Raw genomic sequence first — 24,466 nt, forward strand, 5'->3', positions numbered from 1 at the left:
ATTATATTATTTAAACACTTTGCTATTTAAAAGTAAAACCATTTTTTTAAATTAATATTTTTGATTGTGATTTAATCACTTTTTAGATATAATCTAATAGACCTATATTTTATTAGTAAGACATGATTATTTTATAATTTGGGATATTAAAAGATAAATATCACATTGGATAAGTACATGATTGCTATCCTTTTGGGTTATATATAGTGACATAATATAATATAGTCATATGTATTACTCATGTAAATTAAGTTTGTAGAGTAAACGTGCTTAGTTGTATAATGTGTACAAAGAATGTTCATAAACATACCCATACGCTAAAGATTATAATTCTTTATGTACACGTAATCATTAAGTACACACATGATACGCATACCACGCATTGCACACCAACCCTGCGGCGATGATATTGCAGGAATACGCAAAGAAGTTGACAGCTTTAAGGATTTCCTGCCTATATACCTTTATTCATTAGTTGTTAATTGTCCCTTCGTTTGCTACACTTCTTGTGACCTCAACAAATTCACTTGCCAATCGGCTGAGCCAGAAAAACATGACTAGTGACTTTTTAAAGTCCATGACAACTGCAAGAAATTTCATTGTTAAAGTGGTTAATCAAAGGTTTTAAAACTGGTAAAGGGGTTATGAAGTGGTTGAACAACCTGCCATTCAAAAATGACAGGTTCAGGTCTCCATTGAATCTTAGATTAAAAGCTTACTTAACTTAAAAACAAAGGATACTTATTCTGTTTAGAAATACTCAGATTTTAATCAAAATTATCTTAAAATATATAGTACATAGTATGTTGTTAAAAAGAATAAATAAAAAATTAATTCTCTAATACAATAATCAATTATAATATTAAGGTAACAAGTAAAAGTTGTGAAACACATTTTGTTTTTATAACTAGAGATCCCTCATCACCATAAGCAGATAATTTGATAAATCTCTTTAATGATTGATCAAGAAATGATCAAGAAACAATTTCTTAGAAAGATCTTTTCGTCTAGTTACCTTAACTTATTTAAAAAGAAGGTGATTTAACCAAAAGAAGCCTAAATCTTGATGATGATTTTACATTTTTGGTTAGTTTCGTAAAATTGACGTCGTTTTCCCTGTGGAAGTTTGGGAAAGCTGCTGTGTGTCTGTTTGTAGTCTGTCCCAGCGTTATTGTTACTGATAGACATGCTACTATGTAAAAAAAACGTCTGTTGTTGAAAGATTATGATTTGTCTTGTTTCTAAGGTTCAGGCAAAACTCTGGAGTGTCCTACTTTACAAGCCTATCAAAGGGATACAGACTTAGTTTCAAATAAACACACCCTCTATACTAAAGACTGTCGTTAATTTAGACTTCAAAATAAACAATTTTACTTAAAAGTTAACTTGGTATAAATATTTGGTTATTTTCAAGTGTCGGAGAGATATTTTGTAAGCGAATATTTGTATTTTAATTTTCAATGTTATTTGTTCTTTTAGATAAACCAACATGCTCTCCCACTTGTGAGAATGGTGGGAAATGTATGGAAGGCAATCGATGTAAATGTAAAGAAGGCTATAAGGGAGCTCGTTGTCAAATATGTAAGTATTGCTACATTTACCCATAATTATACATAAAATATATTATAAAAAGAAAAGATCAAAAACATAACGTTTTTACATATTACAGTTTTAAAGATTTTTGTATATAATAAAATATTTAATAAAATTTAAAAAAAAGACTATGATAGTTAAATGATGAATTTGTTTTTACATGAAATTATGTGAACAAATTATTAATTGCTGAATTTGTTTTTCCTTTTAGCAACTTGTAAAAAGCCATGCAAGAATGGCGGTAGATGTGATAGTGGAAAATGTTTGTGCCCAGCAAACACAAAAGGGCGCTTTTGTCAACATAGTAAGTGACTATTTCTCATTTTTTACAAATTAAATTAAAAAATTAATTACAGGGTAATAATATGTACAGCGTTTAGAGGTTTCACAACATTAGGCGCTTTATAAATCCAGGATATTATTATTAAACATTTTCTTTTTTTAACATCAAGTGCCAAATATGAACTTTAAACTATTCTAGAGGGCAGCAAACATGATTCCTTAACCTTCATTTATTTTAAAATGTGATTTTCACAATGATCTGGTTTCATTAGTAAGTTAATTTCTTTCTTTTTTCAGATATTGTTCCTAGGCATACAAACAAAGAAAAAACAGGAGATAATAAGAAATTAAAGAAGGAAAAGGATCAAAAAAGTGAAAAGAAAATAAAGAAAGAGAAAAGTCATTGATCATCTATCAAGATTTTTATCGTTTTTGAAATAAATTTGTAGAAAAGTTGAACGGGTGTCAGGCTTTAAGCTGAGACTAAATTGTAAGATAGTTGTACAGTTTGAGAAAAATAAATTTATATGATTTGTAACGAATAACTGATAATGCGCCCTCTACAGCTGTAGTTATTGATTGACTGACGGATTATTGATTGGCATTTAGTATTTAAAAAATAATATTTATTAATTTATTATGATTTTTTTAGCAGACGTAGAGAAATATCTCAAATGACATTGACACGGTTATCATGTATATTCTATAATGTAAATTTATGTAAATTCCATAAAAGTGTTATAAAGAAAAAGTGTACTGTTGAAGATGAAACAGTGCCTTAATGTGATAATTAGGGAATAGTTTTAATGCAAAGTGCGATGGAAGGGAGGAGAATTATAATTTTTACTTTTTTACATTAAGGTATTTTTTTATTGAATTTATTACAGCCAATTAGCTTGTCAATAATGACACAGAAATGAGAATTGAAGCTAAAACAGATTTATATTCTAGAAATTAATTGGTAAATTTCTTTTTCTTTTATAAATGATTTGCGGTGTAACCTTTATCACCAACTGAAATAAGTGATATTAGATATATAGAAGATAAAATCAATCAAGTCTTATTTTTTAATTAGTAATTAATTAACTGTATTCAAATTGCGAAATTAGAATACTGTTTTTCAGTGCAATAACCAAGAAAGTAAGATAGTGATTTTTGTTAATAATTTGTTTTTTTTATCGAACATTATCAGATAATATTTTAGTGATTGGATGAGTTTTGTTTGTTTCTCGTCGTTTTTTGGAGAAACTTTTTTTTGTCATTTAAAACATGTTGTGTTGTTTATTTAATTGTAATTTACATCAGGATTGTTACAACTCGAAAAACAGACAAATTGTTGGATTGACGTTAGAGCAATCAAAGTATAGAACACATCTATAATATTATTGTAATATGTATAATAGCCGATAGATGATTATTGAAGATGGAAAAAGTAAATCAGGAGTTTAATGAATATGATGTATAATAGTTTTTTAATACTTTTAAGAGGGCCTTGCATAAAAAATATATATATTTTTAATTTAATAAAATTAAATATGGAGGTGGAATATGGTATACTGCCCTCAATTTACGAACTCATCTTGATTATGAAAATAACAAAATTGAGATAATTGTGTTGTGCCTCGACAAAAATCCATTGCCTTTGTCACCTCTGAAATTAAGTTATTATTAAGAGGGAGAATTTATCTGACGGGAATCGGAAATAATAAAGACCGATAATAATAATAATGTGACGATATCGTCGAATATATCGGTAGACCTACCTTATAGGTCTGTGCATTCATTTATCTAAACAGTTTATTGTCCAACTTAATATTTAATTGGTACACCTCATAAAAACAAGTTATTGTTATTATTCTTATACTGTTATTTACCCTATAACAAATGTCGTGGATTTTGACGATCGCCCGTGATTTATATATTGTTGTGTGTATAAATAATGATTACAAATTACTATTTGAAATGTGTAAATAGCAAGACAAATCTGCGATATATTTTGTATTTATATATTAGTTTCGAGAAACTTTTTTTTGTCATCAACTGTTTTGATAATAAATAGTTGTGTACATCATTAATAGCTGGCTCATTCTGTAACTCATTTAGGCTGGTTTCCAACTTGTACGCAGCGCAAGAACGTACGCGGTTAGCAAGGTGACCAATCACAAATGATGGACTATTTGAACAGCTTGTGATTGGTCAACTCGCTTGCGTTGCGTCTACGTCCTTGTATTGCGTTGCTAGTGGGAACCAAGCCTTATGCATGGTGTGTTTGTAACTCGGTACTCTGTTTATATCATTGTTTTTGCAGGAACCTAATTTATCTTTTGGTGACCGTCCAAGAAAAAGCTTGACAAATCGGCGGAGACCATTGTAGTCCTTGGTTAAAATTTGAGCATGAGGTGTAAAATAGTTAGTGATCATTTTACACACTATTGTTATTGTAAAAACGCAGCACTTATTAAGCTCTGTGTCTACACTATCAAACTTTATGTGACAAAAAATGTGATGTGCCTATATATGGACATGATGATGTCATATCACTACCATATTTGGGCACATCACAGATTTTTGTCACATAAAGTTTGATAGTGTAGACAGAGCTTTACACCACTTGTTGCACTCATCACAATCGAAGTACACACGCATGCGCACTCACATTAATACCGTGTGTACTCTCTGTGTTTTCCTCCGGGCTATTATATATTATAACCATTGTTACTAACTACTTACTATTAACGTAATGATTTAAACGTGTATTTCATTTGTAACTTGTGGTCTATACATCCCAGTGTTTGGTACCTCATTTAATACCTGCTATAAATAAATGAGTTTGCTTTATTATTTTATGATATTAATATCACTACCTACTCATATTGGTTCCGCAGCACGGTAACATGCACAACCTTGAATTTTGTTGAGATCACATTTTAAGAATCAATATTTTTTTTAAAGAAGAAGCAAACATCACGTTCATTCCGAAGAGCGAACCAAAAGAAGTGAACTTCCATGGTTTTTGTTTATTTAAACATTTGCTTTTAAGCAAATTTTTTTTAAACAAAATGTTTCGTGTTATAATTCTTATAATTGTTGCTATTTAAGCTTGGTTCGCTCTGGGACGTAAAGTATTTTGACCAATCACGACGCGATGGATTACTTTAAAACTGTCGCTTGTGATTGGTCAACTCACTTGCGTAGCGTCGCGCCCGCGTCGTTGCGTTGCGTCCAAGTGTTAACCTAGCTTAATATACTATGGTCACTAATCTGAACTTGGTTGTGAAATGCCCTTTACACATACATTTGTTATTTTTTGAACTAGGAAGACATTAGTCATTATGTACATACACCGTCTCCACCTAACACCGAATGTTTTCTACCAAACACCAGAACATCAAAGCTTCCCGCTGCTCTTAGTGTTTAACCTCTTTCAACATTGCAAGTTTATCCAAAACTTGTTTTGCTAACTTACTCCTCTCCCTTTCTTTTCAACGGCTTTGTTAGAATACCGTTGCCGGTAGTTTGTTTTAGACTCAAGACAATCTTTGCTCTGTACACATCAGTTCTCTGTTCGCCATGACTTTTTAGGAACTTTCTATTTCCAAACTGAAAACACAATGCATTGTGCCTTGCAGTTTAAATTTACAGTTTCACTTTAGTAAACACTTCGATTCGGCGGCTTAAGTTATACATGTGATACAAAAAAAGTTTCGTTGTTGAATTCCTAATGGTAATACATCGAAGTTACAATTGCGCGCGACGTTCACCTTTTGCGAAAAAGGGAAAGTTTCTTGTCTTTTTAGATAAAGTTACGAAACAGTATACCGATGCATAAACCGATTTGACTATATCCAGATGAAGAGTGGTCGTGTTTGTAGAGAGTAGCATACACACGAATGAGTGGCGTACACAAGGTACACTTACCCCTCCCCCACCCTAGCAAACGCACACGCATGATCACGACGCTCTAAGTTTCGTAAACGCACTATCCATGGCGCCCATGCCATATTTCTTGCATAAGCCAAATATAAAAACTACGGCATATGTTGTCGTGTTAACTTAAGGGCCGTCCTAATTGGCTTATTTAAATGTCAAATATGATTCGTATAATTAACTATGATATAGTTTAACTGACCATGGCTGCAATCTTTTCGAATGTTGACCAAACACTTGGCGGAATACGCTGACCACCACGGTGTGAACAGACAAATAATAATTGTAGGCCCAACAGCCGTCTACTGTCCGATGGTTCACACGATCAAAATTATCACTGTAGTTCACAATCATGTAAAACTAACAGCGTTTACATGTAGAATTAACATTGGCAATGACAATCAATGTTCAATACCCGATCCCCCTCATCATGTACGTACTTTTCTTGTTATTTACTTATTTAACATCTTTATACAATATTACAATTACAATCAGGTAAAAGAAAACATGTTTTGCATTGTGGTCCTGTCTTGAAATACAAACAATCAGGAAACATGTTTAGTTTTGTGAAAAAAGGGTCAACTAATAGGGTTACCTTATAAAACAATAGAAAGACTAGTAAGGCCATTTTTTATAATGATATCTGAAATCAATTTATATGTCAAATGATAGCACCTTAATACATATTGACTTTATTCTTAACGATCATAAATTACGACCCTAGTATCACGTAGGCTTATTTTGATTGATTGATTGATTGAATAATTGGAATCTAATTGAGATACGGTATACACAACTGCTGTAATAGCTTCCGGTATCGTTATTATGTCATAATTAAATCACAAATACAATATTAGTACTGACTAATTATTATCGGCGTGTTATTACCCCCTGGATACTGGTGTATGGACACCACGCCTGTGTCTGCATGACTTGCATCCCTGCAATCGCGTTCATTTTGTAACTATGCGAACAAAGTCCACGACTCGCCCTATTACCTATATTATCAAAATTTACTTCGAATTCTGAACAAAAATGACGCTAATATTTTCTTAAGCGGTCTACACTATCAAACTAGTGTGACAAAAAAAAGTGTGATGTGCCCAAATATGGTAGTGATGTGCCAAATATGGTAGTGATATGACATCATCATGTCCATATATGGACACATCACATGTTTGTCACATAAAGTTTGATAGTGTAGACAGAGGTTTAGTCGGATATCATTTGATAATAATTTGTTGGATTGTTGCACTGTATATTTGCTGGTGGGCTTTTTCCATGTTTTTATCTTGTATGTACAGTGCCATCCCAAGCACCTGCCAGTTCAGCAGCCCTAAACCTGGTCCCTAAATATGTATACATACTAAGTGGTGTATTTGTTTTATAATAATCAAATGAATGAATACATACCCATCCTGTTTTTATCATTCCCACTCACACAGGCCTACACAGTAATACAGATCACGTATTCATATTTATAATTAATTAATCTCTCATTTGATGTATTCAAGTGCCGTAATTATCTGTCTAAATATTAAATAAACTTGTACAACCGTTTGTCTACAAGTGCAAAGAGATAAATTCGCTAATTGATTTTGATATATTTGTTTCACAGTTTCAAAGATAATCCTATTTGCCACACTTTTTACAGCACGTTCTATGTCGCGCCGACTGAGAGAACTACACAATGAAATACACATTTTGTGTGTTCTATTTTTTTTGCCAAACGAATTTATCTTTGTTATCGTCAATATTTGTGTATATAGTTAAGCTAATTTTCTGTTAATTCTCCACGTGTTGTCACTGACAACAACGAACCAGATATGCTTTGTGTATTCAGTATTTTCGATAAAAGTACAATTTTACTTTTTCCAAACCACCTTGCTTCTATGGTATCCATACGAAATGCATTCGTACAACAGTATTGGCAAACTACCTTATTTTTTTTTAATGCGAGGGAATAGACTTGTCATCAGTGTTAAATAAAAAAAATGTATATAAAATGAAAAATTATACCTATTTTTATGAAACAAATGATATATGATGATTTTCCGATGGAGGGACAGCGAATGTTATTGGAGTCATTTAGACCCATTTTGTGTCGGTAAACCAGAAGTTTTATGATTTTCTCCCAAGAATACATTCAAAGCATGTAATTAAAGTAATGTAAGTAAATAATTAAACTTTTGATCACAACACATAAATCAAATTATTTGATACACTGTATACTGATATACTGTACACAACACAGATGAGGTTTCACGCTAAAGTCATGTAATTCATTTACTTCAAAACAAGTTCACTAAATGCACTCCTCTATACACAATGCAGGATCCGCTCCTGGTATCTTAGACATGTTAATTAAAGAAATACAATTATAATGTCTTCAATAGTTTCAGGTCATCGTAGAAGTAACATTGTATTGGTCAATATTCAGTCACATGACATTGGTTATTTGCATGCAAGAATATACAGGTGGTACTGGTGAAGATCCCACGATTCTGTTCCCGAATGACTTGAAGAAAAAAAATGGCTTGACAAATATGACATGATGTTACGGTAACGTACATTTTAGCCAAATTAATATTCGATAATGTATTTGGGGTACGCAAAAGTCGTTTAAACAACATTTAGTGCTGTACTGAAGGATGCGAACAGCGATCCAGTCCTTTTGTCGTAAAGATAGGTAGGCATAATCAGCATAGCGTGCATCATAGCTTAGATCTAATATAGTCTAAGGTTATGTCTAGGCCTAGTACGAAAAAGATTTGTTGTTTTGAATGGTTTTAATAGTCGAGAAGTATAGATGTTTTATTCAACTTAAATTTAAGACTGCATAAAATAAAGCAAATTGTGCCACTTATCCCCGTCTCAATAATCGACACGTCCACCGCGCACGTCAATCACTTTTCCATTTTTACCTGGGCGGTTCCAAAATATACTACGATCTTCAATTTGTTTGATAATGCTATAGATATGGTAATTTCCAAATCTGATTGAATAAATAAATCTAAATCAGAAATATGCTGACCAAACTATCGGTTCCTCTCTTTGACTTTAATTCATTCACGGAATATCTCTTTCAAACTTCTAAAATGATTCGTTTTTTAAAATAGAAATATTGTTTGATCGTCTCCCGTCGTCGCTCGCACGCCGTTTAGCCAATAATATCTCTTGTCGTATTGTTGATACAGGCCTATAGTTTAGACTCTGGATGTGTGAGCTAATATTCTGATCTGCACCCTGAAGAGTAGATATTGATCAAATTAGCACGATCACCAAAAAACAACCATCGGAAAATATACTTGTGTCTAATAACATTATTGAATATGCTGACACCACGATCTACGGCGGTAGGCGATCGTCGCTTACCTCCTCACGGCAGCAAGCAGTCACCCCGTGGAGGAGTTGCATCTGCCCGCCATGGAACCAGCAAAATAGACCCAAGGTAAGCTAAGTTCTCCGTAACGAAAACAATTGCAAAATGTTTAAAAAATTTAGTAGTTGAACTGTTTTATTCGTTTCATTTGCAATATGTAATTGCTTAGGAATTAAGTAAACGTTCGTAATCGGTTTTAAGTTTTGTTTATTCTTTAATTGTAACACGAACCGATCCTTACGGGTTAATCATGATCATTATACTGTTGATTAAAATCACGCACTCAGATCACTAAAACGTAAAACTAATTCTTTTTATTTTAACTAAGTATATTCACGACCAGTGCAGTAATATGCAGATAATGGCATTAGATGTTCGTGTTGGTCGTCATATTTTGTATTAATATTAACATGAACATTTACCATATCAAACGTTAAACATAATTATGCATTTCTTATGACTTGACGTGACTAGGCCTACATTTATTAACGTATGTTTTTCATAGGCTACTTCACAGCAACTGTTTTTTCCAATTTAAAAAAAAACCAAAATGAGTTATTTTACTATGTACTATTATATTCTATACATTATAAATGAAAGCATATTATGGTTTATGATGTAAATGTAATGTATTATGTAATATTTTAGACTATGTTATAAGAGCCAATACGGCACTTAGCCTAGATGGGGAACCGGGTTGTGAAAGGCAACAGATTAAGGTTTATCGCCCGATTTTTTAGGCCTAGCTTTTATACATAGGTTGTGGAGAATGTTAGTCAATATTATTACAAAATAAAACAAAACTTTCAGTTCATACTTTATTCCAGATTATTTATTCGTTCATAAACTGGAAATTCGACCTTCCTTTGACAATTATACATTTAAAATACATTAAAACATCAAAAGACCAACAAGTGATAAAATAGATAAAAGCATTCTTAAAAACAAGAGTACTGAAAACTTTATAAAATGTTAAACTTGAAAACGTTTGTTGTCTTTTTTAACGTTTTTTATTGCTATAGGCCAGAGGCCTAAATTTATTTATTTATTTATTTATTTAACAACATATTTATACAGGATTATACACAATCTATACACAAAATAAACTTGTTTTGCATTGTGGTCCTGTCGACAAAAACGGATACAAATGGATTTAATATTTAAATTTATGGAGGACCCCTTAATACCAGTTTGTTTAAAATTTAAAAGCTATACACGAGGGATCCTCTTGTTAAATAAATAGAAATAAATATATTTAAATAAGTTTGGTTGCAATATATATGAAATATGGTTTGTGTTAGTTTTCATTAATAATTGATAAACCTGTAGGCCTAGATCAGTATGTGAACATCACGTTTGAAACATGTGTAGCAGCCACCTGGCAGCGTATTCATATGTACTTCTCATGCATGTGGTTTGAACACCTGCGAAAGTTTCCATTTAAACCAACAGGTGGATTTTTTCATGAATAAATTTATAAAGAGACGTTTAAAGATGTAAAAACATGAAAAATGAAGATTAATTAAAAAATAGACTTTTAATATGCCATTTTGCAGTTTATAAAAAATGCATTCATTATAAAAAATTCAATCAAAAACTCATGGACTTCTAGTCAATGTTTTGCTTTAAATTACAGTTTTTACATGTAAATATTTTGTTTAAATCTAATTTTTGGTCATAGTGAATTATGTGACATTAAAATGGTATATTCAACAAAATATTGTTTTGCAGGAGACAATATTTCTTTATCTTTAACATTGATCATATAATTTTATAATGTTTTCATGTTAGTAAAATACTGTAATAAAAAAAATATATAATATAATAATAATAATTTTTTGTCTATACAGTAGTATTAATACAAAATATTGGTCTATTGAGTGTCTTACATTGTACATACCTACTATTATTAACACTTTTAATATATTTATGTATAACTAATACTTTCAATGAATTTACACATACCTTTTTTCATATATACGATTTTATAACAAATAAAGATATAATAAAAAATCTAATATATTCATATTTGTGATGGATATAGTACTCTTCAAGGTGAATTCTCGTTACAGTATTGTTATATAATAGGATGGAAATAAAGGACTTTAATATTTAAACAGAAGACAATGTACGTTCATTCATACAGCTTTGATGAAACTGAGATCAACCACTGTTATGTAGTTCATATATTTACTGTTGAACATTACGTTTTCCTATATTTAAATGTATGTGTTTAGTCTTTTAGTCTTTAACCGTATACCACGTGTAATAAATTAACTGCTAAGGAACAACATTTTGTACGACATTAGATATAAAAATGCAGATCCCAAGGCAAATTACTGACAAAAAAATGACAATGCTGTGGGTATTGGTGGCTGGATATCAATGGAGATACAAAAAAAAATAAGCAAAAAGCTAAATCAAAACGATGTAGGCCTATATTGACATTGACTTGTCCCCATTTATTGTCTGCTAAAGTATAGTTTACTAAATTGTATTGAAATACATATTTAGAATTATAAGCCTGGTTTAGTTTACTTTTAGAGCTAGTTATCCAATGTAACGAATATTTGCTATTGTTTAATTGCCCATCATGTATTTTATTTTTATATCATTCTTACATCCAAATCATAATTTAGCATATCAATTAATTATCTCTTTTTTACGTTTTAACAGTTTTAAATCGAAACGTTACCGAGACAAGTTACGAGAACAAATAAAAGCGTTGGAGACGTTATTACCGATTGACAAGGCAACCTTGCACCGCAAACTGGACAGCCAAACCGTCTTCAGACTCGTCATCTCCTACTTCAGAACGAAAATATTTTTCGATGGTAAAGTACCATTTTTAATTGATTTTATTAATCTTCATTGTTCATGTTTTTGGGGGACAATACATCTTTAAATGTATGTTTTTAGTCATTATGTAACCGTATACAACGTATAATAAATAAACAGCTAATGCTGTGTCTACATTGATAAATAAAGTGTGATGTGGCCAAATATGGTAGTGATATGACACCATCACATCCATATATTAAAGTTTGATAGTGTAGACAGAGCTTAAGAAACAAAATGTTGAAACGACATATAGGCTAGAAATATAAATACAGGATACAGATTGACATCGAGTAGTGTTATCGTATACCCATCCATATAATACCATTTTCGAACTGTCTTATTTTTACCGACGCCGAATGCTTATATTTTATTCAAATTTTCATAATTAAATGAGTGCGGATTAATGTAATTACAAAATACCCTGTAATTAAATTAATTTTACTTCTCGCTCATCATAACCAGATGCCGGATACACTATAATTATATATTTTTTTAAATTTCGTTCATTATAAACATTTTATACAATTTATTAATTTGTCAAAATACTGGTATTATATAGAATACATTTAATTTTATGTGTTCCATCAATGTCAACGAAACAAATCGTCGGATACAAACTTTCGCTTTTAACTTTGTAATGTGGAAAGCAATTAAATCATTAAACGAATTCCAACAATACTTTGATTGTACCCGTATCAAGGGCGAATATCCAATTTAGTATTAACATTCGAACTTGTAACACGTGTAACACGACTGAATGAATGTTTCGCCTCTCTCTAATTAAACATTCATGGGTTAAATTAATTATTTCTGTAGCATTATTACACACTTGATATCTAAATGTAACAATGATAATTTAGACAATTTCTTAAACGTTGTCACGGAAGGCGTTGGTTTCATTAATTAGGGTACTGAACTATGATGTGGATGCGTAAGGCATTTTTATTCCTAGTGGTGGATCGGATCTTCTGACTCGTTCTTAACACGCTCAAGACTCTTAAGCGTGGACAATCTTATATAATTTGTTTCGTTGAGGATGGGAGTATAATTACTAGGCCTCCTTGTGTTGAATGTACACATTTGCAGACCAGAATCAAATTTGTTATACCTTTTATAGAAAGAATGTTGCACTTATATTCATCAATATTGATTGATTGACTCATAACAATACAAAGTGACCATAAAAAGCAAGAGAACACCAATAAAAGCAGGATAACCATTTAAACTACTAATTTCGTTTCCAAATTGGTCCTACGGTAAATTATTATTCCCACTCCCCCCTCTCCTCATAAATACAAAGGCGATATTTATCGATTGTGCGTCGTTTTGATGTATATAATTTCATAATATAGGCCTAGTAATGATTACATAATAGCAAATTAAGTTTGTCCGATTTGTTAGTTCGATTGGAGTACGCGTCCACTCTGTATATTCAGGAAGTTAAAGGCCGGAAATATTGTAATAACAGATCTAGAATGACCACTACTACTAGGGACCTTCTATTTATATTTGTTGAATAATAACGTTTTTTTTATTAATGTAAAACATATCTATTACAAGTGTCCATGATTTATATTAAGGGCATTATATTAGTTAATTACAGAGTTAAATTAAAAGTAGTTTTAAAGGAAATTGTTCTATGCTATCCTAAATTTATAAATTAGATTACATAAAAAAAATTAAGGTACTCTTAACGATATTCACAACTTTTAGATAAATTCAGAAGTTTATACTATTGATGACGTCATCACAAAGTGAGATTTTTCGGGATTTTAGCCCATTGTTAATTATATACAAGATTATAAAAATTGATAGTGAAATTGCCTTATTAATTTGATTGCACACGTGACCTGACGTTATGAAACACGTGGAGAGGCTGACACACTCGTGTCGTTTACAGGTCCTATGCCTATTTCAGTGCTACCACCAGCCACCGACATCATTCCAGGCTTCTCATCGCATCATCTGAAAGAGATGTAATCATTTAAATTTCAAAGCCAATAGTTAAGATGACACTTTTTAAAATGGTAAATTTTATGAATAAAGAAGTACCACGTGCGTCGATAAAGTGATATTTTTCGTTTGAATACTGATTGAATCTCATAAATTTATTTCTATTGCTGATAATTACCAACAATTATTCATATGTATAATACAAACAAACGTTTGTTTTGTTCTGCTCTATTTTTTTTCAATGTCCCACCTCGCCAGCTTAATTATGAACACGTTGTTGTCAGTTTTGTTTTGGTTTATCATGTTATTGAAAGTTAATTGGTACTTTGGAACAAAACATATGAAGATATAATAAGATTTAAAAATATATTGGATGCGGAACTCTGGCCTTGGCGTTCGCTCACCCACCTAAGTTTATTCTTATAGCTTGTGATGGATAATTAGTGTATTAGCATATATCCGTGTGAGGTAAGACTTTTTTGTTGATGTTAATGCCAGTTCGGCTTAATAATTAAGTTAAGATACGTAGAGTCTACATTAAAAAAGCTGACTTGATGGTCATGACCTTGTACTGTCTGTAGGCCTACTGTTGTTTTAACATTCAAGGTCATAGATGTTTTCTTTCGAAACTTTAAAAACTTACATATGCTAGTAACAATATCATTGTAATAAAACACATTGTATTATTATCATTATTTATTTCATCATCATTAACTGCAATATCGTCATAATCTCCACCAATAAGCAATCACTACATCGCCCGTTCTTTACCCGATTCTCTGTAGGCCACTGTAGGCTTACTATCTCCACTCCACTTATGAAACTATTTTGCAGGACAATTTTGTAATATAGTTTTACATTATGTATTACACGTTGATTTGTGTTGGGATATGCTTAGATTATCAATACCACCATCTCCAACTAACATTATAATACAACAACTACTGTAGATGTATCTTAACATGGACGTACCATGGATTTCTTTAAAAGGAACGAACCATTAACCACACACTTTATACACACATTCTCGTTCGTAGAATGTTAATCCAAGGCAAACTTTACTTTACAGAATGTAAGCATTTTAATGTGTGTACACATCAACATATCGATTACAAATACTTAATTTAGTAGGATCGGATTTCATTAGTTATTTGTGTTGTTCATTCTTAATAAGTAATATTTATAATCAATTAAGATGAATAAAAATATAAGGTACTTTATCTATTAACATACTCCATGGTTTTATTTTGTTGTTGATATTAATTCGTTTTAATCTTAAATTGGCTTCAATGTTTTAGTAAATCGCATTAAAATTCAATTAAGACTTAATTGTGGTTAGTTGGTTCTTAAATACCCCTCAATATTTACTAACTGTGATTACTGTCTTAAAATTAAGACTTTATTTGAAGTTAGTGTGTGCTTATCAATTCTGTTAGTCAAACGTCGCATTAAGTGGTCTTTAATGGGCACACACACCTAGAGTTTGTACTATGTCTAAGCCACGTCCATCTACGTTTTGTTAGCTTAACATAAGGGCTCTCATCCTGCTAGAGAGGACTTCAAATCCATCAAATTCGGTTTCTCTGTCTTGGATTTTGATCAGCCTAAAACGTCGATATTTCGGGTTTTGTGTGTACTTCTCGCCAGTGTAATTTCTCACTTTAATAAACAAACATCATTTTAGTACGTTTGACTTGTGTTCAGGCAATACATTAATCGAGAGGTTTTAGGAATTAACATTTTTAAAATCGTGTATTTTCGTGTCTAATTCGAAAACTCTCTCCTTCTCGTAAAAAATAATGGTTCTTTATGTGCATGTAGCAACTAAACGCGTTACATATTCAATATTCAATGTTTCAATAACTAAACGCGTTACACATTCAATATTCAGTGTTTCAATAACTAAACGCGTTACACATTCAATATTCAGTGTTTCAATAACTAAACGCGTTACACATTCAATATTCAGTGTTTCAATAACTAAACGCGTTACACATTCAATATTCAGTGTTTCAATAACTAAACGCGTTACACATTCAATATTCAGTGTTTCAATATTTTTTTTCGCGTCAAACTCAATAAATGGCCTGAATTAGGAAGCAATTTTACAATACTAATTTAAAATCAAATATTTATTGAAATTGAAATCAACATATTATTTATTACGAGATTTTCTTTTTGTTTTTTAGTAATATTATATAATATGGTAATTAAATTATTAATATGATTAATAATGTTTTAGGTTAAAAGTTAAATGAAACATGACAAGAAAACATCTAAATGTGTTTATAACACATTGTAAATTAGTCTGAATGTGTTAATACACATTAACAAAAAGCTTAATTGATTGTTATTGAATAATCAATGAACATTTACAGAGTATATAACTTATAATGTGTGTTTGTATTTATTGTTTATTAAATGTACTTGGCCTTGTAGGCGTATTTGTAAAATATATATATTGAAATATCTGAAGTAATACATTTAGACATTATGCTGCTTGTGTAATCATGTTTTGTGTAAAAATAATAATATCAAAATGTTGCAGTAATAAACATCATATAATTTTCAAACACAATATCTTAACTACTTAGAATCCAACCTGTTGATTTATATACCTGTGACTTAATTCCATTTTGTGATGGAAACGTTTTTCCGATTAGTTTTAGCTTGATTTAAAACACGAGCCTACACATCAATAGAGTGCCCGCAGCGTCCACGATGATTCGCATTAAGATATAATCGTTGTATAACAATATTCTAGACAATTTATATTATCTGGCTAATTTATTGTGAATCGACAACATGTACGTTGATAAAGAGTTTTAAAAAGAAGTAATGGTGGTTACTGCTAAAGAACAATATAATTTGAAATGTCAAATAAGAAGGAGATAAAATATTATTCTCCGTGGTAAATTGTTATTGTTGTTACTTGAATAATTTTTCAATAGATTTTTAAAAAGTGCATTATGAGTTTAGACTTTTTGTTTTAACTATAAACCGTTGATTGATTATTATTATTAATGATTGCAAATATTTAATTTGAATTTGAATATAACGATCGACGTAATTTCCAATGCAGTAATGGCTAATGTTTTAATTGTTAGGCCTATTAGAAATATTAGGCATTTGTTTTAAATTTAGACCTAATCATTTTTTTCCCGTTATAATAGATTTGCATAACAGCTTCTAATATTTTATAGAGACAAATGATTTCGTTTACATTTCCATTCCGTCTTCTAATAACGCTCGGTAGGAGCATGCAACGCATTTTCGTTTTTCATTATATTTTATTTTGGAGTACATTATATTTTGAGTAAGACAAAGAATAATTTTTGCCATACATTTCATTATACAGAAATAAAGTCCCAAGATTTAACTTTAAAACATGTAATTATCGGTACTACCACTGTAGAGCCTGTTTTACTGGTGCAACCAACATAAAGTGAGGGGGAAGACCAAACAAAGAATACTAATAAAGGAAATGAAAAAATATGTACAAAAATCTTAAGAGGCAATGTTGTAATAAACATTGTCTAGCAGATAACATGTCTATTACGTGTTATATTTGATTGATAGATGTCAAGATGTAATCATTTAGTTTAGTCAATATATGAATATTGGCGGAAAAGGCGTTATTACTAAAATATTAATATCGAGTACATCATAATTGCTTATGATTCACAGCTCAATATGTGTAAATATTAAAACAAGCAAATTATCACGCAATATAAGTAACATGATTAAGCCTCATATTCCTACACAGAGGAGGATAATATATTAGTGTAATTTATCACTATGATAAATGATACGACTTAGTGATGTCCTCTTTAACGTCTATTGCTGGTCCTTAGCCTTTGTTGATCCAAGATTGGACTTACATGTCGAGTCAATATTTGACTGTTTTCCTGTGGTTCTAGCATCAGTTCATAGCAACGTTGTATTATTTGAAAATACCTACAATGATAGTTTGCTTAATCATACCATGGAAACTAATTTCCCCATGATCATGAATGCTAGAAAGTAGTTTATATGTAATGTTCTTTAATCGTTATGTAAATGTAGTCAATACAACACTACATTTTACGAATGCTTTTACCAAAACTGAGACTTGACCTTGATCAAGCGAAATCTCGTTGGTCAGGGCATGGAGCTATAGAATTAAATTAATTTTATAGCTCCATGGTCAGGGGTCGGTCAGTTTTGTAAAAGTTTTTATAAATGTATTTTTTATTCACCTAATTGGTCAATTATTATATCGATATAGTCTATATACTTTTAAAATTCTTATTCTCTTAGCAATCTTAAAAAGTATGTACTTTTCTTTGAGATTTTAATGATGTCTATTTTTGTCGTATAATTTTGTTTCTTATTTTTGAACTCTTGTACACAAATATAAATTCAAATTGACCCAAAATTTTGCGGTTGATGTTATCTACAATTTGTATGCTACAAATGTTGAATGGCATTGCGATAACAAACGCCCACCAAAGAACGAGATAAGTACGACTTGATTGACGCTCGTCAAATAATATGACACTTTATATAACGCGTTAAACCTACCATCTGACGCGTTATTCTTATCTATATTCCTACAATAAGCTTGTCATTTTGTATGTTTTCATCACAATCTGCCCTTCCCTTGGACCTTTCGAGCGTTTTACAAATAAATATCATATTTGCTGAAATATTGATAACATTGATCAGTACGGAAGTAGACCATGCATCAGGCCATGACTAGCCATTCACCAAGTGTACAAAGAAAATGCCTGAAAACAAGACAAACTTAAGTGTGGCCGCTAAGAACTAAACACAACACGAGTGACTAAATTTGTTGATGTTGCGTAATTCTAAAATGAGGCAAATTTTAACTTTAAAATATTTTCAGTTTTCAACAATCTTTATTACCATTATGTATTTTAATGTTTCTCTTTGTGTGGTCAAAGGGAAAAGTAGAATAACTGTCCCATTGGGCCTATTATAGGGGTGTCTCACATCAGAAAGGATGTTACAATTTATACGATATTATCATTGTTTTACCAAAAGCTGCTGGTCTTACAACGTTACCAGAACCCGAGTCATCAGCCCCGGACGACATACACATTTCACCACTTGAATGGACCAGTACCTGTATCCCAAAAGAAAGAAAATATACCGCGTCCTCTGAAGTAGACGAACAGACAGAGAGGCATTTGTCGTTAGAGGTCAGTATTATTATAATTATTTAAAACTTTTTTGAGAAATTTGAAAGATGACTATTTCTTGAAGTTAAAAGAAAACAAATAAGACAACCTTTTACGATATATAATGCAATTTATTCAAAAACTATTATTTTTATTTAGAATTAATCAAATTGTCAAGTTCTTTTTCGATTTGTCTCACAACTGTATTGTTCATGAATAATAGTTGACCCTGAGGTAAAATATGATGGACTATTGCAGCCACTTTGTCCACTTTCAGAAGAATTTCCTGTGGTTGATCCAAAGCCTTTAAATGTTCTTGTAAATATCGTGCTAACAACTTCAAAATAGCTTCAGCCTGGAGACGATTTTCATACTTCTCACATACAAGCGATAAGCCCAAGTTTCCTAGTCCTTGCCATAGAACGATTTTCTCAGTTACAAATGGGTCACCTGCAGGTAAACGAAAACAACCTGAAATCGATTTTCCTGTTGGATCTTCTATTGAATGTCTTAGCATATCATCTTCAACAGAACATCCTAAAACAGCTTTACGAAATGAGAACTCAGATTGCACTTGTCTAGCTACCGACGACATCTGTTCTTTACGCTCAACTCGGCAGTCCTTCCCCGTGTCATGTTTACTTTCCGAATCTACATCACGAGGCCTAGAAATGTAGTTGGCTGTTTGTGAATCTTCTAGTCCAAAAGTGGTCGAATACAAAACTCTGCATGCTCCTGGTAATAATGAATGAGCTATAAAAGCATAAACCATTATATTATAAGCATAAATAACATAATAAATAGCTAAAACTCAGTCCAAGTACACAACTGGAACTTTCGTTTACAACCCGGAAGTAGAGTAAAACAGAAACCAAAACATACGCATGCGTATTAAACTCAGCAATATTGAGGGCGGAGATTGGCCTAAAGTTAGTTGATAGAGTTTGATTTTTGTCATGTCCTGTTTCATTAAATAACCTTAATTAAGCTTTTTTTTGTGATGTGATAGATTGTTACACATTAAATATATAAATATAAAATAAACCAGCTGTTAGCTTATTTTCCTGAATTAGTAGGCCTAATCCTCACTCTCAGTCAGTCTCAGTCTCAGTAGGCCTAGGCCTAGGCCTACTAGGTTAGTAGTAGTACCTTTTGATGCCACTACCTAGCTGGTCAGAGAGTAGGTTTGGCTAGATAGATTAGCCTACTGTTGTTGGTAAGATTGTAAAGTAAACCATATCTCATAATTATATGATGCAATATATTCAGTGATCACATTTAATTAGCTGTTATATTAATTTAAATGATTAATTAATCAAATTATTTAAATTCAATATAATAATTTTATATGAATCTTTGTATTTTCCAGTCATTAGATGGGTTCTTGGTTGTGGTTACATCGGATGGCACTATCCTATATGCAACAGACAACATATCAACTCATCTAGGTTTTAACCAGGTAGACCTCGTTCACCGGTGTCTTTATGGTATTGTCCATCCAGATGACCATCATGAGCTGAAGGTTGTCTTGGAGCATACGTTGTCTGATAAAGCTACCAAATCATCTGTAAGAAAGATATAAGTTAATTTAATATAGATATAGCTAATTTACCGATATTTTCACAATTTTTATTTCATCTGCATATCAAGTAGAAGGTTCCGGGTTCGAATCTCGGTTGGGGCGACTTCTCATTCACACAGATTTCCTCATCTTTATCGTTTCAAATGAATTAATTAAATTTCAGTATATCACTGGGCGGTTTAGAATTAATGTTCTTTGCCTATTATGTTTTTAATTTTTTAAGTAACTCACCAATTACAGGATGGATAAACTATTTTATAATTTATCATGCTTATAAACTAAGTCTTATTTGAGGCTTAGGGAGTGGAGTTGAAAGAGTTGTGAGTTACAACACTGGCACTAGGTCAGGATTGAACCCTGGACCTTGGGATTGGAAGGCAAGCACGTTAACCACCAAGCTACAACTCCACTAATATATATATTCAGAATGTTTTTAATGGGATAAAAATTACAATCCCTCCCACTATTCAATTAAAGTGATTGAAATGGTTTTTTTACAGGTGCATAAACAGATCTTAAAGAATAGTGAAAATGGCTCTCGGAGCAAAAAGGTATCATTTCTATGTCGTATGAAATGCTACAATGGAACCAGTACAGGCTTTGTGGTAAGTGAATTTTTATGGATTTAAAAACTATGACTATCCTTAAATTAGTTATATTTTAATTTATCTAATGTAGCCAGAAACAACTAAGTGGGTATATCCATTTCTAAAATAGAGGTCATCCTTTAGAGGTCATCCTTTTCCTGAAAGAATTAGTCAAAATTTTTAAAATTGAACTGAAAATTTATGAGAAAAATTTCATTGTTCTTTTTTTTCAGAAAATGCATTGTTCTGGAAAAATGCGGCATTTTCCCAACTTGATCAAATCAACATCAAAAGTGCCGTCAATGGTCCTTTTTGCTGTGTTTCGTCCATTTGTATCGGTGGCAGCCGAAGCTGATATTGACATTAAACAAAGTGCATTCTGGACAAAGCATGATATGGATTTGAAAATAAAATCAGTTGATACAAGGTAAAGTTACTGCTGGTGGAAACATTCTGTCTTGATGATGGTGATGGTGATGATTTATAAAATGATTATCATAAAGAAGATGACAATGATAGCTATAAAGAAGATGATAATGATGAAAATGGACAGACGAATGAGCGCTAACATGACGTGACCCTTAGGGGAGAAACATGTAGTTGAAAAGTGTAATATCTATTCTACGTCCACAGCTGCATGAGCAATGATCGTTGGAATGGCGCTATATAAATTGAAAATATTATTATTTTTACAATGATGACATTTTTTATTTTCAGGGGAAATGAATTACTAAACTACAAGCCTGGTGAATTGGAGTCTAAATCATTCTATGACCTCATTCACCCTGATGACCTCTCTGCTATATTTGTTTGTCACAAAACATGTAAGATTTTGTATTTACTACATTGCATTGGAAAATATTTAAACAATAAATAGCCGATTGGTTTGTAGCCGAGTTGACACAAAGGGTCAAGTTGATTTGAGGCCGAGTTGACTTCGGGTTCGGGTTAAATTATGGCTGAGATGGTTTAGGGCCAATTTTTTTTTACAGCTATTGTATAAAATGCAGTTAGAGTGAATTTCTATACTTTCATCCTTTTCTGATTTCAGACCTAAAATATTGAAATTTGTTACTAATTTAATTTCAGTGGTGGACACAAATGAAATTCACACTCTTTATTTCCGAGTGTTGAAATGCAATGGATCCTGGCTGTGGATGCATACAAGAGGGAAAGTTATCATGAAAAACTCAAGAAAGTGTGGGATTATGCTAACACATTGCCCTATCAGGTTGGTGTTTTCTCATTTCTGTCTATTAGTGGTATCTTTTATTTTTGAACATTATATCTTATTACACTAAAAATTACAATAATAAAAATTAAAATTTATGTATAAGAAGACCATTGAACATATTGTATGCAATCTGTGATGTCATTTGTTGATGATTTAGAGCAAAAATTCTCACTTATAAATGTTTTTTTATTCTAGGGAAGAAGACAGTTTATACTTACAACAAGAAGCTGAGGCACGTAAACGTTATGGGAATGAAGAGTACTTCAGGTTAATAATGCCACCACAGGCACCGATTGAATGTCAGCCTATCTCAATTACAGAAACCCCCTATAAACGTCGCTGGGTTAGCAGTGACACATACCTTAATGCTAGTCAAGTAGCCACAATCAAGGCCACTGAGGAATATGCTATGTCTTTACACAGCCCTCATGGCAGCTGTCCATCAACGTTTCACCAAACCGGAGACCGCCACTCGCCCATGTACCCTTCGACCTTTGCACCTCATCGATACCAGAAAGCAGCGCATGATGTCATCCAGAAACAATGTAATTACCAAAATACAAATAAAAATACACCATCAACAAACTTGTACACTCAAAGACAGCAAACCGATTTCTACTCGCAACCTAACCACATGGAGAACCAGTTTAACATGTACCAGATGTTATCGCACCTTCCTCCAGAGATGTACGACATGGAGTTTTGTCGACGACAGGGCTTAACCGCTCTTCCGCCAGAACCATTGCAGATGCAGTATCAAATGCCATTAACACCTCAGATGTCACCTGAAACTTACCTTCCTACATGTAACGAACAGGTTGTCCCGTGTTCTAACATCCCGCCATCACCTCCTCCTTCACCTGTCACTGATGTCAAACTACCTCCCTCTTGCATGTTTGCAAATGCGTCATGTGACATGCAAAAGAATATGACTGAACTACCCCAAGAAATCCCCACGTGGGAAAATCTAATGTTCCATAGTTATCCATCTGGTTACCAAAGCCAATCACTGATGGACTATCAACAAATGTACGATCAGTACGCGTCTCAACATCACATGACTTCTTACAATCGACAAGGACTTAACATGCACCCAACGCATATTGTTCCTGTTAAAGATCATGTGATATACTTAAGCGAAATCAACAATAACGGTGCGATAAACCCGGCTTGTTTGCACGCTGGTGAGCAGTATGCCAGGATGGACGTCGCAAATTCAAACATCTCGCAAAAATTTGTGAGTTGTTGCATGAAAGAAATGCAACAATACAAGCAAGCTGAGTTTGAGCGGTCCTCTCCTTTACCTCCAATTGGAAGTTTTCTAGAGTTTCTCAATGAAGAACTTTTAATACCAATTATTAACTAAATACATATTTTATCAACATTCCATTACACTTAAGATCTGTCTACACTATCAAACTTTATGTGACAAAAAAATGTGATATGCCCATATATGGACACCATGATGTCATATCACTACCATATTTGGGCACATCACATTTTTTTGTCACATAAAGTTTGATAGTGTAGACAGAGCTTTAGACCTACAGTGCAGTATGTGTATCAAAATATTGTTGCATTTTAAATTCTAAGAAGCAGCTATAAAATAGCATTCTTTTCATAAATCTAGTATTCTGTATTTTACATTACATTTGTATAATTTAATCAACATTCCATAACACTTACAGTGCAGTATGTGTATTTTTAACGTCTGAAATCTACATTTTGTATTTTATTATTAACATTCCAATAATTTATAAAGGTTTTTTTTTCATTATTTTTCTTTGATGCTGATGAAGTTAATATATTTGTAGGAATTCTTTATACATTCTGAAAACTGGATAGTTTGTGCCAAAGTGATTGTGAGTGTTACTGTATATAGAATAACTCCTAGCTTAAAGC

At 32.0% G+C, this 24,466-nt stretch overlaps 3 protein-coding genes across 4 annotated transcripts in view; 2 read left to right on the forward strand and 1 right to left on the reverse strand.

Moving 5' to 3' along the window:
* Positions 1 to 3,950, forward strand: part of LOC144838456 (uncharacterized) — a 41,168-nt gene extending 37,218 nt beyond the window's left edge. For both annotated transcript variants that reach the window (XM_078693826.1, XM_078693827.1), the window contains 3 exons: positions 1,480 to 1,581; positions 1,805 to 1,897; positions 2,173 to 3,950. In XM_078693826.1, the coding sequence (XP_078549952.1) occupies positions 1,480 to 1,581; positions 1,805 to 1,897; positions 2,173 to 2,282 (305 nt within the window). In that variant the 3' untranslated portion in view covers positions 2,283 to 3,950. The remainder of the gene's footprint in view (positions 1 to 1,479; positions 1,582 to 1,804; positions 1,898 to 2,172) is intronic.
* Positions 3,951 to 9,134: 5,184 nt separating this feature from the next.
* LOC144838407 (uncharacterized) lies at positions 9,135 to 24,194 on the forward strand. Its single transcript, XM_078693745.1, has 9 exons — positions 9,135 to 9,253; positions 11,861 to 12,018; positions 19,025 to 19,182; positions 20,531 to 20,728; positions 21,244 to 21,348; positions 21,564 to 21,757; positions 22,048 to 22,154; positions 22,420 to 22,561; positions 22,760 to 24,194. Exons 1-9 carry the CDS (start codon positions 9,135 to 9,137, stop codon positions 23,928 to 23,930), a joined length of 2,352 nt encoding a protein of 783 aa, XP_078549871.1. The 3' UTR covers positions 23,931 to 24,194.
* On the reverse strand, positions 19,280 to 20,013 carry LOC144837006 (AP-5 complex subunit sigma-1-like). The gene has a single exon (XM_078691971.1). It carries the CDS (start codon positions 19,931 to 19,933, stop codon positions 19,313 to 19,315), a length of 621 nt encoding a protein of 206 aa, XP_078548097.1. The 5' UTR covers positions 19,934 to 20,013; the 3' UTR covers positions 19,280 to 19,312.
* Positions 24,195 to 24,466: the final 272 nt, after the last annotated feature.

The sequence above is a fragment of the Antedon bifida genome, chromosome 3 (assembly GCF_963402885.1).
Source record: "Antedon bifida chromosome 3, ecAntBifi1.1, whole genome shotgun sequence".
NCBI lineage: Eukaryota > Metazoa > Echinodermata > Crinoidea > Comatulida > Antedonidae > Antedon > Antedon bifida.